This window comes from Rhinatrema bivittatum, chromosome 2 (genome assembly GCF_901001135.1).
Source record: "Rhinatrema bivittatum chromosome 2, aRhiBiv1.1, whole genome shotgun sequence".
Lineage (NCBI taxonomy): Eukaryota > Metazoa > Chordata > Amphibia > Gymnophiona > Rhinatrematidae > Rhinatrema > Rhinatrema bivittatum.
In genome coordinates, this window is record NC_042616.1 from 465487555 (window position 1) to 465502488 (window position 14934).

General features: G+C 45.4%; 1 protein-coding gene across 1 annotated transcript in view; it reads left to right on the forward strand.

Moving 5' to 3' along the window:
• Window positions 1–14934, forward strand: part of DROSHA (drosha ribonuclease III) — a 401585-nt gene that overhangs the window by 164111 nt on the left and 222540 nt on the right. Inside the window, 2 exon segments of the mRNA XM_029587136.1 lie at window positions 8149–8184; window positions 8187–8317. Of these exon segments, the coding sequence (XP_029442996.1) occupies window positions 8149–8184; window positions 8187–8317 (167 nt within the window).

Genomic DNA, 14934 nt, shown 5'->3' on the forward strand with positions numbered 1-14934 from the left:
CGCAGGATTTCAGAGATCCAGGCCCTTTCTTGCAGGGAGCCTTTCTTGTGAATTTTGGATTCAGGAGTTTCTCTTAGGGCGGTGCCTTTCTTTTTACCAAAGTTGGTCTCGGCCTTCCATTTAAGTCAATCAGTGGAGCTCCTGGCCTTTTCACATATCTCTCTGGATGCACCTATGCGAGGGAAGTGAAGCGCCTGGATGTTCGGAGGGCTCTTTAGTGCTATTTGGAGGTCACCAATCCGTTCCGGGTTTTGGATCACTTGTTCGTCTTGTGGAGCGGTGCTAAGAAGGGTCATAAAGCGTCTAAGGCGACAGTTGCACTATGGTTGAAAGAAGCTATTTCGTCTGCTTACATTTGTCGAGGCTGGCCCGTCCCCGAGGGGTTAAAAGCCCACTTGATTCGCTCCCAGGCGGCTTCGTGGGCTGAATGTCAGTTGGTATCGCTGCAAGAAATCTGAAGGGCAGCCACCTGGAAGACACTACATACATTTGCTCGACACTATCATTTAGACGTCCAGGCTCCGGATGTCAACGACTTTGGAGGTGGTGTCATTCGAGCAGGACTCTCGATGTCCCACCCGATATAGGGAAGCTTTGGTACATCCCACAGTCTGGACTGATCCGGGTACGTACAGGGAAAGGAAAATTGGTTCTTACCTGCTAATTTTCGTTCCTGTAGTACCACGGATCAGTCCAGACGCCCTCTCTTTCTAGGGGTTATTTACTGAGTTGTTTTATTGAGAGTCCGCTCTAATAGTCGTGGTGGCTGCAGAAAACCTCAGAAGAAGGCTACAGGTTTTCCTCTCATTCAGAGTTTAGTATTTGGCTTTTTTTCTGCCACTGTTAGTTCAAAGTTCTCTGTTTGGTCTTTGCTTGATCCATTTTCCATACTCGTTTCTGCTTGGATAATCTTTATACTGAGGAGATGTAGGCGGCACATCAGGTTAAGAGGTGGTGCCCTTCAAGTTTTTCTCTGTCTCCATCTGCTGGAAGGGAGGCATAACCCACAGTCTGAACTGATCTGTGGTACTACAGAAACGAAAATTAGCAGGTAAGAACTAATTTTCCTTTTTACGTGCAGAATTTTTTTTGAAAATTACCTCCAAAATTAGGTGTATAGGTCTTTGGAAAATTGACCTATTAGTAAATCAGACCCCCCCCTGAAAGGCCGGTTTATAAAATGTGCTCCGGGGTGATCTTGGAAATCACAGACCTCAGTCGGTGCCAGAAAAAATGGTGGAAACAATTGTTAATAACAGAATTACTGAGCATCTGGGTAATCATGGCTTAATGAGTGGAAATCACAATCTATTAGAGTTCTTTTGGATAAGGATGATACAGTATGTCTGAATTTTCAGTATTTGATAAAACTTCCATGAGACACTCTGGAGGAAATTAAAAAGTCATTGCCTACGAGTCTGTGTTCTCTTCTTTATTGGTAATTGATTAAAGCAGCGGTTCTCAACTGTTGTGTCATGACACACCAGTGTGTTGCCAAGCACCGGCAGGTGTCGCGCACTTCCTGGTCTCGCACTGCTCTTTCTTCCCTCTCCTCACCCCAGCGAGACGTGCACAATTCTTCAACGAACACTGCTCCCGTTCCTGCCCATGCTTTCAGCACATTCAAGCCCAGAGTGGAATGGCAGCAGTGTTTGTGGAAGCCGACAACAGCAACATGGCCTTTTCTTCTTCCCGCTCCTGCGGCCCAGAAGAGGAAGTAATGTTTACCGGGCACACGGGAAGAAGAAAGGGCCCTATTGCTGCTGCCATCCACTGCTGCAGAAATTGTGTCCCAAGGCTTCCCCTGGCCCCCGCAGCGGTAAGAAGGCAGCACTCAGCTGTTTGCCTGAGCTGCAGTCATCATGGCGCAGAGCAGTCAGCTAAGAATGTGGCTGCGGGAATTTCCTGCCACGCGACTGTTTGGGAAATCTGTTGAGTGGCTGCTCTGGGTCTGCAGCGTTAAAAGTTTTTTTATATGGCCCCTGCTCCAGACCTGATGTCAGGATTGTGGCCTAAATCGTAAGGTTCTCAATGCCTTCTGCAGCTTCCCTGTTGCGCACGCCTGCTGCAGAGCTCGGGGGCCGGTCGCACTTACCTGGCACTACCCTGGTTCAGCCCTGACTTCCCTTGCAGTGGCAGGGAGCCATTGCCAAGGTCGAGCTTCCTCACGGCCCGGAGCCGCTGCTCATGCCACCGACGTCTGGCTCCACCAGCAACTCCCTAGGCATGCATGTGCGCCTCTTCACGGAACTTAAAGGGGCCACGGTGGGGAAAATTCCCGCAGCTCCCTCTGATGACGTCAGCCCTTCTGACTACTTAAGCCCATCCCTGCCTGTAGTACTTTGCTTCAGTAACAGATTGAGCTTCTTGTGAGTAGCTAGTTGCCTGACATTTTGTTCCTGACTCCGTGTCCCAGTCCTTGTCCTTATTGGATTGCTTCTCTGGCCTTGACATTGGATCATTCTGTACTTTGTTGGATTACCGCCTGTTCCGACTCCTGGTACACCTTTGGATTTGTTGGATCGCTGCCTTTCTCAACCCAAGGAACTTTGTCTCCACTCGTGCCTTCGCCCTTTGTGGAGTTGTTCATTTTCGGAGACCGCCTAAGTCTAGCTGGCCCCAGTACCCATAGGCTCAACCTGCAGGGAATGAGGGTTGATATTGGTGAAGGTCCTTTTGGGTCTCCTCACCAGCTGGCTCCGCCAGCCGATGACAAGGACCTGCAGGGCTCCTCCCTGCAGGTAGCATCAACCTCATCTCGGTCCAAGGGTCCACCTTTGCAACATCCCTCTCTCATCCTTGCAACGGCACTAGGCTCGGAGACTCACGATTGCGGCCAAGTTCATTGTGGCAGGTTGGCAGCTGCAATTAATTAAATTTGAAGGGTTGGGGTGGTTTTGGGGGTTTTTTTGTTGTTGTTTTTTTTAATGTGCCCTTTCTTCCCCCCCCAAAAAAACGATAAGAAAACCACACAAAATTTTGTGGGTTTTCCTATTGTTTCGTCGGCCCCTAAAAAGCAACGAATAAGAAATATTGTCTTTATTTCCTATTTCGTTGCAAACGAATGCACATCCCTACTGCTGAATGCCATGCATGTTGCTGCTACATTTATCCTTAGGCTGCTGCAGGAAAATTAAGGGACCTTGGAATATAACTTTTCTTTTAACTTCATACCCTGTATATTTCTCTTGTTTAAGAATTTGGTTTCCTCTGCTCTCAGGCAGGTCAGTCCCCACAAGTGGGTATGTACCTCTACCAGCAGATGGAGACAGAGTAAGAGCTTGCATCACGGACCTATAGCCCTGCCCAGACATCAGTCTGCCAGTATTCTCCGTTTCCAGCAGATGGTGGACATGCATTTTCCTACTGGGGATTGCTTGTAGTAAATCAGAAAAAAGAAATAAAGGAAAGAAGTGAATATTTTTAGGAGAAAACAAGAAGTTGGATAGCACCGTTTGCCTCTTGAGGTGATACCTCAGTTGAGTGCCTTGAGTCAGGCATGAACACTAAAAAAAATATAAAATAAAAGCAGTTGAAGGCCAAGAAAGAGGCTCAGCGGTGAAGGCTTTTACCCTTTCCCCCTGTAGACTGAGACCTGTTCCTGCCTTCAGCCAGGGAGGGCTGAGCTTAGGTTAAAAAAAAAAAAAAAAAGTTGAAAAAAGATTAGGGAGGTTTTCTTTCACCATCTCGTCCTTATCGGGTCTTCCTTTTGCTGCGTTGTTGGTCGGTTGCTTTTCCTGCTCACATCTCTGGGGAGTTTAGTAAGTTGCAGAGGTCGCATAGGCTGGACAGGGTGAGCAAGCCTTTGGTTAGGCCGCACTCCCAGGCTTGGATCTTCTGATCATGTGGTAGGCCGCGACAGCGCTTTTCGCATGTTTTCATGGGCACTTTCTTGCTGCGCGGCGGTGTAGTAATGATGTGCACATGCACACCTATTTGTGCGCTTACGACTGTGGCCTATGTTGTTAGCCTGTGCATTTTTTGAGCACGTATTGTGAGCGTAAATGAGCGCATTCTTGAGCGCATAACTTAATTTGGGTGGCGTAATGAACCGGTACAGTATGGTGCTGGTGTCAAAGAAGTCTAAGCACTTAGTGATTTGTGCTGCTTGCCATGTAAGTGCTACTCCTGGGGGAATTCTGTGCACAAAACTGAAAATTCTGTGCACAAAAACTGAAAATTCTGTAGAATTCTGCAAACTATATTAGTCAAAACAACACAATTTACATGACAGTCTTTAATTACATTTTAAAATAATACAGAAAAAAGTTATTACTTAAAGATGCAGAATTTAAATATTTTGAGCAGAATTTCCCTAGAAATTCACTGTAGAGTGTCTCTCTTCCACTCGCTCTCCCTACTCTCCTGGCCACTTTGCCCTCTCAGGCCCCAACTCCTCCACCTGCCAGTATCTCTCCCTTCCACTCTATTGCCAGTCCCAGAGTTTGACCCTGTTCTCAGTACTGCCCCTCACAAAGGCTCCCTCTATCCCTCCTCTTTCAAACACATGCTCCCTCTCTCTAATACACATACACATACACATCCCCTCATACAGGGCTCTCTCTCTTGCATACACACCCACACAAGCTCCCTTTCTCTCTCACGCATACATCCTCACACAGGCTACCTATGTCTCTCCCTCATGACACAGGCTCTGTCTCACACATACACAACTCCCTTCACACAGGCTAGCACCCTCACATACACACGATCCCTTTTTCATACACACGAGCCCAATCCCTCACACACATACACACTCCTTCACAATTTCCTCATATAGGCTCCCTGTCTCTGAAATCCACACTCAAGTATCCCCCCACCCCCCCCTCTTACCTCCCATGCTCTCTCTCACACCCTCCCTTCCCCCACACCCCTCCTCTCATATAGGCTCCCTCTGAAACCCACACTCAAGCATCCCCCCACACCAACCAAGCTGTCTCTCATCCTCCCCTCTCTCACACACCCCTCCCTTCTCTCTCACACACATTCTCTCTCACCGGCATGCTGCGAACGGAGCGCGTCCCACGTGTGCCACGTGATACGCTCCGTTCGCGGCGAAGATGAAGGCCCGGCGAGCCGTTTATGGTGAAAAGGGAAGGCCCCTGTGTGCCGCAGGACATGCTCTGTTCACAGCATGCCAGTGAGAGAGAGTGTGGTTTTCAGGGAGTGGAGGGGAGGGTGAGAGAGCAGGAGGGTGTGAGAGAGAGCATGGGAGGTAAAGGGGAGAGGGGGTGTGGGGAATGCCAGTGAGAGAGAATGTGTTTGGATGGGAGGGTGAGAGAGAGCATGGTTGGTAAGAGGGGGGGTGGGGAGGGTGAGAGAGAGCAGGGGGGGTGTGAGAGAGTAGCATGGGAGGTAAGAGAGGGGTTGGGGGGGCTGCTTGAGGGTAGGATTCAGAGAGAAGGGAGCCTATATGAGGGGGGTGAGAGAGAATGTGTTTGAGAGAGAGGTGAGTGGAGGGTGAGAGACAGCTTGGTGGTAAGAGGGTGGTGGGGGGGTGGGAATGCTTGAATGCCATAGAGCATCAATCTTTTGGAATCATGGGCAATGTGGCTTGAGCGCTTGTGCTTCACCGCGCATCTAGAGGCTCAGGCAGTCAGGATAATGTCAGGGTGATGCAACGACTGGGCTTTCATCAGTCATCAGGCAGATCCAAAGCCAACAGGTGTTCAGAGGAGATAGAGGCACTCATGGTATGGGCAGAGCAATATCTTCTAGACATATCCGTCTCCACGTTGCTGGAGAAAACAGAAGAGCTTGGACCCAGGAGAATGGGAGTTAGCGGACCAAGCCTTTCAGCTCATAGTGGAGCAATGAGGTCACCCATAACTAGATTTGCTGGCGACTTCCGGGCAACGTGAAGGTTCCATGGTTTTTCAGTTGCAGAAAGAGATCTGAAAGGCTGGTTATCAATGTGCTTCTTCAGGTGTGGACGTAGGGTAGGGGGTTTATAATGCCTTCCTGCCCTGGCCACTGATAGGCAGGATAATTTAGAAGATTGCAAGTCATGCCAAACCATATTTTTGGTGGCTCTGAATTTGCCCTGGAGGCCGTGATATGCCAATTTGCAGAGCTGGCTGATGGGCAGTCCTCTGACTGCTGCTCCAGAAGTATCTGTTGCAGCAGGACCCATTCTGCACGGCGATCCGATTGATTTTGTCTTAAGGTTTGGCCCTTGAGAGGCTCAGTTGTTGAAGCGTGGTTTTTCTGCTACAGTGATTTCCACTTTGCTTTGGGCCAGGAAATTTTCTACATCTCTGGCTTACGTTGAGTTTGGAGAGTTTTCGAGGCCTGTGTAAGGAGCGAGGTTCTCAGCCTCTCAAAGAGAAATTCCATTCATCTTGAAATTTTTGCAGGAAAGATTGCATAAAGGCTTGGCCCTTAACCTCTTGAAGGTTCAGTGGAAGCTCTCGCTTGTTACAGGGGTGAGTCAATGGTGGATCTTTATCCTCCCATCCCTATGTGTCCATTTATTGAAGGGAGTTAAAGCATCTTTATCCTTTCTTGTGGCTCCCGGTGCCTCTGTATGACCTTCATCTGGTCTTCTGGAATTTTTGGTGGGTCCGACTTTTAGGCCATTACATGTCATCTCTTTGTGGCTGCTTATCTTGAAGACAGTTTTTCTATTGGAAATCTGTTCCACATGTCAGGTTTCCGAACTGTCATGAGCCTTTTCTTCCTGTGACTTTGGGAGCAATACACCTTTGGACTGTGCCTTCCTTTATGCCGAAAGTGGTTTCAGATTTTCATTTGAAACAGTCTGTTTCTCTGCCCATGCTGGAAGGAGAAGGTACAGAGAAGAGCTACCAAAATGATAAGGGGAATGGAACAGCTCCCCTATGAGGAAAGACTAAAGAGGTTAGGACTTTTCCGCTTGGAGAAGAGACAGCTGAGGGGGGATATGATAGAGATGTTTAAAATCATGAGAGGTCTAGAACGTAATAAATGTGAATCGGTTATTTACTCTTTCGGATAATAGAAAGACTAGGGGGCACTCCCTGAAGTTAGCATATGGCATATTTAAAACTAATCGGAGAAAGTTCTTTTTTACTCAACGCACAATTAGTCCTGGAATTTGTTGCCAGAGGATGTGGTTAGTGCAGTTAGTATAGCTGTGTTTAAAAAAGGATTGGATAATCCATTACCTGCTATTAATTAAGTTGACTTAGAGAATAGCCACTGCTATTACTAGCAACGGTAACATGGAATAGACTTATTTTTTGGGTACTTGCCAGGTTCTTATGGCCTGGATTGGCCACTGTTGGAAACAGGATGCTGGGCTTGATGGACCCTTGGTTTGACCCAGTATGGCATGTTCTATGTTCTTAGAAATTTGAATTACTTCTTTGTTTTATCTACGATTTGGTTTTTGTTCTCTGTATTCCTCTTATCAGTTCATTGTAAGCCGGCATGATGTGCCTTACGAATGTCGGCATAGAAAAGCCTTTAAATAAAATAAATAAATAAAAATAAAATAAGTGAATATTGTCTCTTGCATGCCTTGGATGTCTAGCGGCATCTGAAGCAATACTTGGAGTGGTGTTGACTGGACCGGGAGCAACCTCCTGCCCTGTGGGATTGGTCTGCCTGAGTGCAGAGGAAGGAGAAATTACTACTTCCCTGATAATTTCCTTTCCTCTAATGAAAGCAGGCCAATTCCCAACCTGCCCTCGGCTGCCTGATTCTTGCCTTTGGTTCACCCTTTAGGTTCACCCCCCTGCTATGCGTTGGAGGACTGGTGTTTTTCACCAGCTACTTTAGTGTAATGAATGTTCATTGCTTTGTTTGAGCTCAGTGTTCGCTATCGGTTGGAAGCATGAAGTGGTTGATTGTTAATAATCATGTTCATGTATTATCAGTTTGTCTACAGTTGGCTTTTCCAGAGAATACTGGTGGACTGATGTCGGAGCAGGGCTATATGTCATGAAGTCGGCTTTACTCAGTCTCCTTTTGCTGGTAGATGTGCATAACCCACTTGTGGGGATTGGCCTGACTTCATTAGAGGAAAGGAAATTATCAGGCAAATAGTAATTTCTCCATCCTGTGTGTCTGCCTCACCATATTGTCCTCTGTGTGTGGCCAGGCTGAAGAGCTGGTGAGTTTACTTATCAGATACAGTGTTTATATTTTGCTTGTGTCTGTTTTAAGATGGCGGTAAAGAAGTGCTGTCGATGCACCAGGTCTTGTGTACCTACTACGGTGCAGTAAAGCTTTGGTGCCTGAGGAGGAGCTGAGCAATATGCTTCAATGGGAAGAGCTTGAATGGCAGAAGTACGCAGAAGAATGCAAAGGGATGATTGTTACCAACCCTGGCATGGTAAAGTCCATATTATTATTATTATTTTTTTTTTTAATTCTTTATTTATCACTTTTCAAATAATACAATTGAAACATATTATTTGTACACAGAAACACATGGTCATGTTAAAGAAACAACTTCCAAATAAATTTCTTAGGCAAATTTATAAAAACAACATACACCATTATATATCAATCAACCTGGAGGGTTCTTCCCTTGGTTTAACAGATATTGGGAATATTTCAAACAAGAAATTCATATTATAAAGATTGATTCAACTGAACCTATACCCACAATTATTTTTAACTGGACAGTAGGGATGAGGTAGGCAATCTATTCTGTTCCAATGAAATTTTTTAATTGATCTGGAATGAAAAAAGATAAGTAACATCCTGTCTTTTTATAATACATTTACAAGGAAATCGAAGGACAAAAGTATATCCCAATGAGAGAACTTCTTGCTGATAGTTCAAAAAGGCTTTACGCCTTAATTGAGTGGAAATAGCCAAGTCAGGAAATATTTTTAATATCTTTATCCTGAAACTTAATTGGATATTTAGCAAAATATTTCTTCATGATTAAATTAACATCAGTAAGAGAATAAAAAATTACTAACAAAGTACCCCAATTAATAACGTTTGCAGAGGAATCATCTAAAAAATTAGAAAGATTCCCTTGGAACATTTCAGGTCTCTCATTCCTTGATGGGGGAAGAACATATTATTATTTTACTTCTATTCTGTTTTAGTCTTTATACCATCTTCCTCCCATAAAAGGGAACCCAAAAAATTTACCGTATTTTTCGCTCCATAAGACGCACTTTTTTTCCCCCCAAAGTGGGGGGGAAAATGTATGTGCGTCTTATGGAGCGAATATAAAAAAAAAAAAAAAAAATCTAACAACCCCCCCCCCCCCCCTCCTGACTCCCCCAAGACCTGCCAACTTAATTTACTGCAACCCCCCACCCTCCTGACCCCCCCAAGACCTGCCGACTTAATTTACTGCAACCCCCCACCCTCCTACCCCCCCCAAGACCTGCCAAACGTCCCTGGTGGTCCAGGAGCGGTCCGGGAACGATCTCCTCAGCTTCGGCTGTCGGCTGCCAGTAATCAAAATGGCGCCGATGGCCCTTTGCCCTCACTATGTCACTGGGACCGACCGCTGCTATTGGTCGGTTTCAGTGGAAATAGTGAGGGCAAAGGGCCGTCGGCGCCATTTTGTTTACTGGCAGCCGACGGCCCACGCCCAGGAGATCGTTCCCGGACCGCTCCTGGACCACCAGGGACGTTTGGCAGGTCTTTGGGGGGGTCAGGAGGGCGGGGGGGTTGCAGTAAATTAATTCGGCAGGGTCTTTGGGGGGTTGCAGTAAATTAAGTCGGCAGGTCTTGGGGGGGGTCAGGAGGGTGGGGGGTTGCAGTAAATTAAGTCGGCAGGTCTTGGGGGAGTCAGGAGGGTGGGGGGTTGCAGTAAATTAAGTCGGCAGGTCTTGGGGGGGTCAGGAGTGTGGGGGATTGCAGTAAATTAAGTCGGCAGGTCTTGGGGGGTTGCAGTAAATTAAGTCGGCAGGTCTTGGGGGGGGGTCAGGAGGGTGGGGGTTGTTAATTTAAAGGGTTGGGATGGGGTTTTTTTTTGGGGGGGAGGGGTTCCCAGAGAAAGAAACGTTTTCTGATCTGGGGAGTGGACCGAAATGGCCCTCCCCAGACCCGAAAACAAAATGGGGAGAAAAAAAAAATCTATGCACTCCCCTAATTTGCTCCATAAGACGCCCAGACGCAGAGCCGGTTTAGCACAATTTTTTTTTTTTTTTCATTTTCCCCCTCTGAATCCTAGGTGCGTCTTATGGAGCGAAAAATATGGTACATAAAAGACATCAATATAGCACAATACATTCAAAATCACATAATACATCAAAGAGAATATATCAGTATAGCAATAATAAAACCAATAAAAAAATTAGTATTAAGCTAAACATTCTCTACAGTACTGTTGATAAGAGTAACAAAACAAAAAAAAAATAATCACACACTTCTGATCTGGAGAACTTGGTGTTCCAGTCCTCCGGTGAACAGTTAGCAGCTTGTGAGGTGGCAGCCAGCGACAGGACAGCTTAGACATGCAGATTGACAATGCAGTGTGCTCAAGCCTCTCCCTAAACACTAACTGAGAAGATGAATCTTGCAAGGAAAGTAAAATTAAATGTTGTTTGAAGTAACACTGCAGTGTATATATTACAGGTTTTCTGGCCCACTGCCTCTGAGCACACCTGCATGGAAATCCTTTATGACCCACCTGGGAGTCTCTTTCTATTTACACATTGCATACTAATCTCTGGCTCAAGAAGGATTTCTCCCAGTATGTTCTTGTGAAGCGATTGTTTTGGAATGTTACCTTATTTTAATCATATTACGGTGGAGACGATAAAAGATAGTACAGATCTTGGGATACGTTTTCTACCCAAATTTCTTTTATTATAATAATTATTCCCCTCTGTTGCATTTTACTTCTTCCATAAACACACGTGTAGGTAGGCTGCCCCACCCCCAGCCTTTTCTCTAATCAGCTGCTCTGTATTGCTGCTGCAGGGGAAGGGACTCATGGGGACTCTGTGTACAAACTTGGGCGGTGGGGGGGATTTTTCCTTCAGAGTTTTCTTCCTGCCTCCCTGCCAGATAGGGCAGAAATCTCCTGGAAGGGAGGAAGCGCTGCTTATCTGTGCCATCAGGAAATTCACACCATGCAAAGTGCAGTTGAAAGTGTAGCTTTCTGAAGTAAATTTCATGACACTTGCCACTGCAGCACACATCTCCTTCTTGTCTGTGCTGGAGAGAAACATAGTAGCTGGGAATCAACAGAGAGGCACAGCTCTTTGCAAGATCTGAGGCTCAAAAAGAGGAAATCTTGGGCAGGACGAACATAAATGATTCTGGAAATCGGGGCCTTAGGCTTCATTCTTTTTCCTCCTCCCCCCCCCCCCCCCCCCCCCCCTGCTGAGAGCTATTGCTGCCACCTCCACCACATGCTCTCTGTAAATATCAGCTGCTTCCTTAACTCTTCCCTCTCTGGCAGTTATTGTCCAAAAGTACTTCTTAAAATTCCTGCAAATCTCAGGGTTTGGATCTGCCTCCCTCACCTGTCACTGCCTTGGGTTCCAGGTGGCCCTCTGTCCGTCCCCCGTCACCCCATCTTGAATGATAAGCAGAGGCAGTGCTCAGCATCAAAATCCTGCCCTTGCAATCCCTCACTGCCTGACAGCATACCCCGCTGAGAGCATGGAACAGGAATGGGAGGAGATGGTGGAGTTGCCCTTTGTGTGTACTTTCTGTGTTCATTCACATTACATTTTTTATTTATTTATTTATTTTTTGTAATCTTGGATTTATTTGTATTAAAAATAAATTAATACTGTACATTTAATGTTTTACTCTAAACTACTTTAAATAATGCAGTAGTCCTGTCTGGATTTTATGCATTTCATATCAAAAGTAGACTGGGGTGAAGCAATTTTAAAATTGAACCACATTATTAATTTTAATCCTTTCTTTATAAGTGCTTTTTTTTTATTCTCAGAGGTATTTAATTCCTAATGGCTATTTCAATAGAATCACTTCAATAATTGTTCCTGTTTTCAGAGAGAAGTTAAAATATTTTAGAAAGTCTGGTTTCACAAAGGACTGACTATGGCTATTACAAATCTCCCATCACCCCCTTCAAGACACATCAAAGCATGGATTGCAATCCTGCTGTGTGTTTTGACTGACTTTTTAGTTTTGGGCTCGAAAAGATGTTAGTTGCTACCATGGCCGATACACTGATTTCTTGATAACAAGCAAACTGAGAGATAAGAGCTTTGATTACTACAAATGTGGGAGGATAGATTAGCTGGATTTGTCTACTGTAACAAATACTGTAATTGAATTACTTTGGTGTGGGGGGAGGGCAATAATTTAGTTAATATAAAAGAGAAAGAGAGTATACATATCAGAGCAGACTGCGGGAAGCTAAGGTATTGGACCATTGGCGTGAAGGAGAATTCTAAAGCTGTAGAAGGGGTGAGAGGGTTAGGAGTTGAGCTTAAGACGGGGAACATCGAGGAACTTAAATGCTTCATATTGCTAAAGGAACTTCAAGCCGTACCAAGCTTATGTAGAAGGAAGAATGTACAAAGATAAAGATGAGAAAAGTCACTGACTACATAGAAAAGCATAATTCTGACATGGAGAGCCAGAGCCTGAAGTCGTATCAGGAGTTATTCAAAGTTTTGCGATTGGGGATATAAGAGAAAAGATAATCATTGAGGACTTGGCTGAGAAGGTGGCAGTGAAGAAAAACAAGAGAGGTTGACCTCAAGAGACAGTGGTGACTCTGGGAGTGCAGAGATGACAGAGTGACTAGCAATGGAAGGAATGCAGAGAGATGACTGAGAATACAGCAGAGGGTAGAACTCAAAGTAGTTGACAACTTCCAGCTCTGTATATTTATGCAGCAATACCAGCTCAAATTGTTACTTTGATTCTTGGTACTGTTTCTTCCTGTTACTTATAGTTCTGTTTTCTTTTTTGATAAACCTTATTGTGAAATGCATTTTTTTATGTTATTTTAGAATAAAAATTGTGTACCTTTTTATTAAGGTAGTGGCCCTGTGTCTTAAAATATCCTTACTGACGCACTGTTGAGCTGTTTGCCATGGTGTGCCTGCTTTATAGGGTTCTCAAGGACTACAAACAGGTCTGGTCTTCAAGGGTAATCAAGCTGTGCCTTGTTCTTAGCCTATACATTTACAAATGTACCTGATTAAATATTTATTATGTGTAACCTGAAAATCAGAAATTCCCTCTTCATTCAGTCAGACAAGTCCAGATGAGTGGGATATGCTCACTGACCAGCAGATGGAGACAGAGATCAACAGGTTCACTGATGTCACTCTTATAGGCATCCGTGTTGATTTCAGCTTGCCAGTATTCTCCAGTAGATGGTAGAATGTACATCCTGTGTTGTAATTTAAGGCCTAGATAGGCTGGAGAAGAGAGGATTGTTAGGCAATGGCTCCAGAGTTGACAGACCTGTTTTCTCTCCCTCAGTTGAGCATTGCTCCAGGTTGGAATAATCCACTTTAAGGCAGCTCCAGAGGAGAAAGTCTTGGAGCTTTTTTTTTTTTTTTATATGGTTTGGGGTTTGGGAATAGATCTAGTCTTCTTCCCCTCCTCCCCCTTCTTCTTGTCTCCCTTCTGCATGCAAGTCTCTTCTCTTAAAAAAAAAACAAACAACAAAAAAAGAATCACAAGGACTTGATAGTACTGAAACTTGTTACAAGGATCACAGAAAGGATAACTGGGTGAGTCGCTGGGATTTCAAATCATTTTTTCTGATTTCGGCAGTGCTCTTGCTTCGGCTGTATTGAGATGCAGGGGAGACATGGCAGTTTTTGCAGAGCACGGGAAGAAGCCTGCTCTCTGTACCATTTGCGGCATGAGGAAGCTGCAGTGTAGGGGAGCTTCTAAGTTATATTGGGGCTATTGGAGGAAAGAGATTCTCAAAGGGGTGATGATTTGGTGGCCCTGAGGTAGAGGGGTAGGGAGATGGGATGCTTCAGCAGGATTGTCATTTTTGTCTGTTTCTGTAGGCGCTTTTTCAACCGCAGCTGGAATGAGGCCATGTTAGCAGCATGGGTGAATGAAAGGGACCTTGAGCTTTCTTTGTTCAGTCCCACGGATCAAGCAGCTAGTTATAGTACCAAAGCTCAGCTGGGCAGCAGCTTTTAAAGGGGCATTTTCTTCTCTCTCAGCATTGGAGGCCCTTTTCCATGGCATGGTGCCTCGGTTTCTGTGGAATTTCTTAATGTTTACATTAGGCTTTTTGAATGGAACAGAGGTCAGACCTAGGTTCCACTGCGGTGCTTTCCTGTCCCTTCAGAAGCAGCAGGAGGCTTGAGTAGAAAAGACCCAGGGGTGAGGAGAGGAAAGTGGATAAGGAGGATTTTTCTGAATCAAAGGATTCCCTGGAGGGATTTAAGGTGCCTTAAGATGCTATTAGTGAGGTGAGAGTCGGAAGAGGGTAAATTTCTTCCTGAAGGAGAGAATGGTGTTATGCCAAGGAGGCTGACCAAGCTTACCCCTTCCGGCCACGGTCCAGACGGCTCTAGATCCCCGGGGCCTACCGCAACATCGAACAGCCTACCCCTGCGGCCGGGATGTGCGCGGTGAAGCCAGCCCCTTTCTTAAAGGGGTCAGCGCGGGAAGTCAGGAGCTCACTCCTCGAGGGCCTGCTCTCCCTGGCTCGATGCCCTGGATACAACTATTTCTGCTCCTGCTGGGATCCTCCACCTATACAGCTACCAATTTAGTGAGTAATCTAACATTGTCAGTCTGTCTCATCTACAGCACTTCTATGATGCACCTTTTCTGAAGGGAGGAACTTTCTTCCCTACTTTCTCAATCTTTGCATACCTTAAATATTATAGAGCATAGGAAGAGATGTCTAGTTCTGTTGAGGACCCTATTATGATCAGTATTAGGCCTTCAAAGTAATTTCTTCTGCATAAAGCAGTGAAGGAACTGATTGATCTAGAGTGGATTTCTTTGAGCTGAATTTTTAAGGGAAGTCACTGTTTGGCTAAACTGCATCACTTAGTGGCTCAA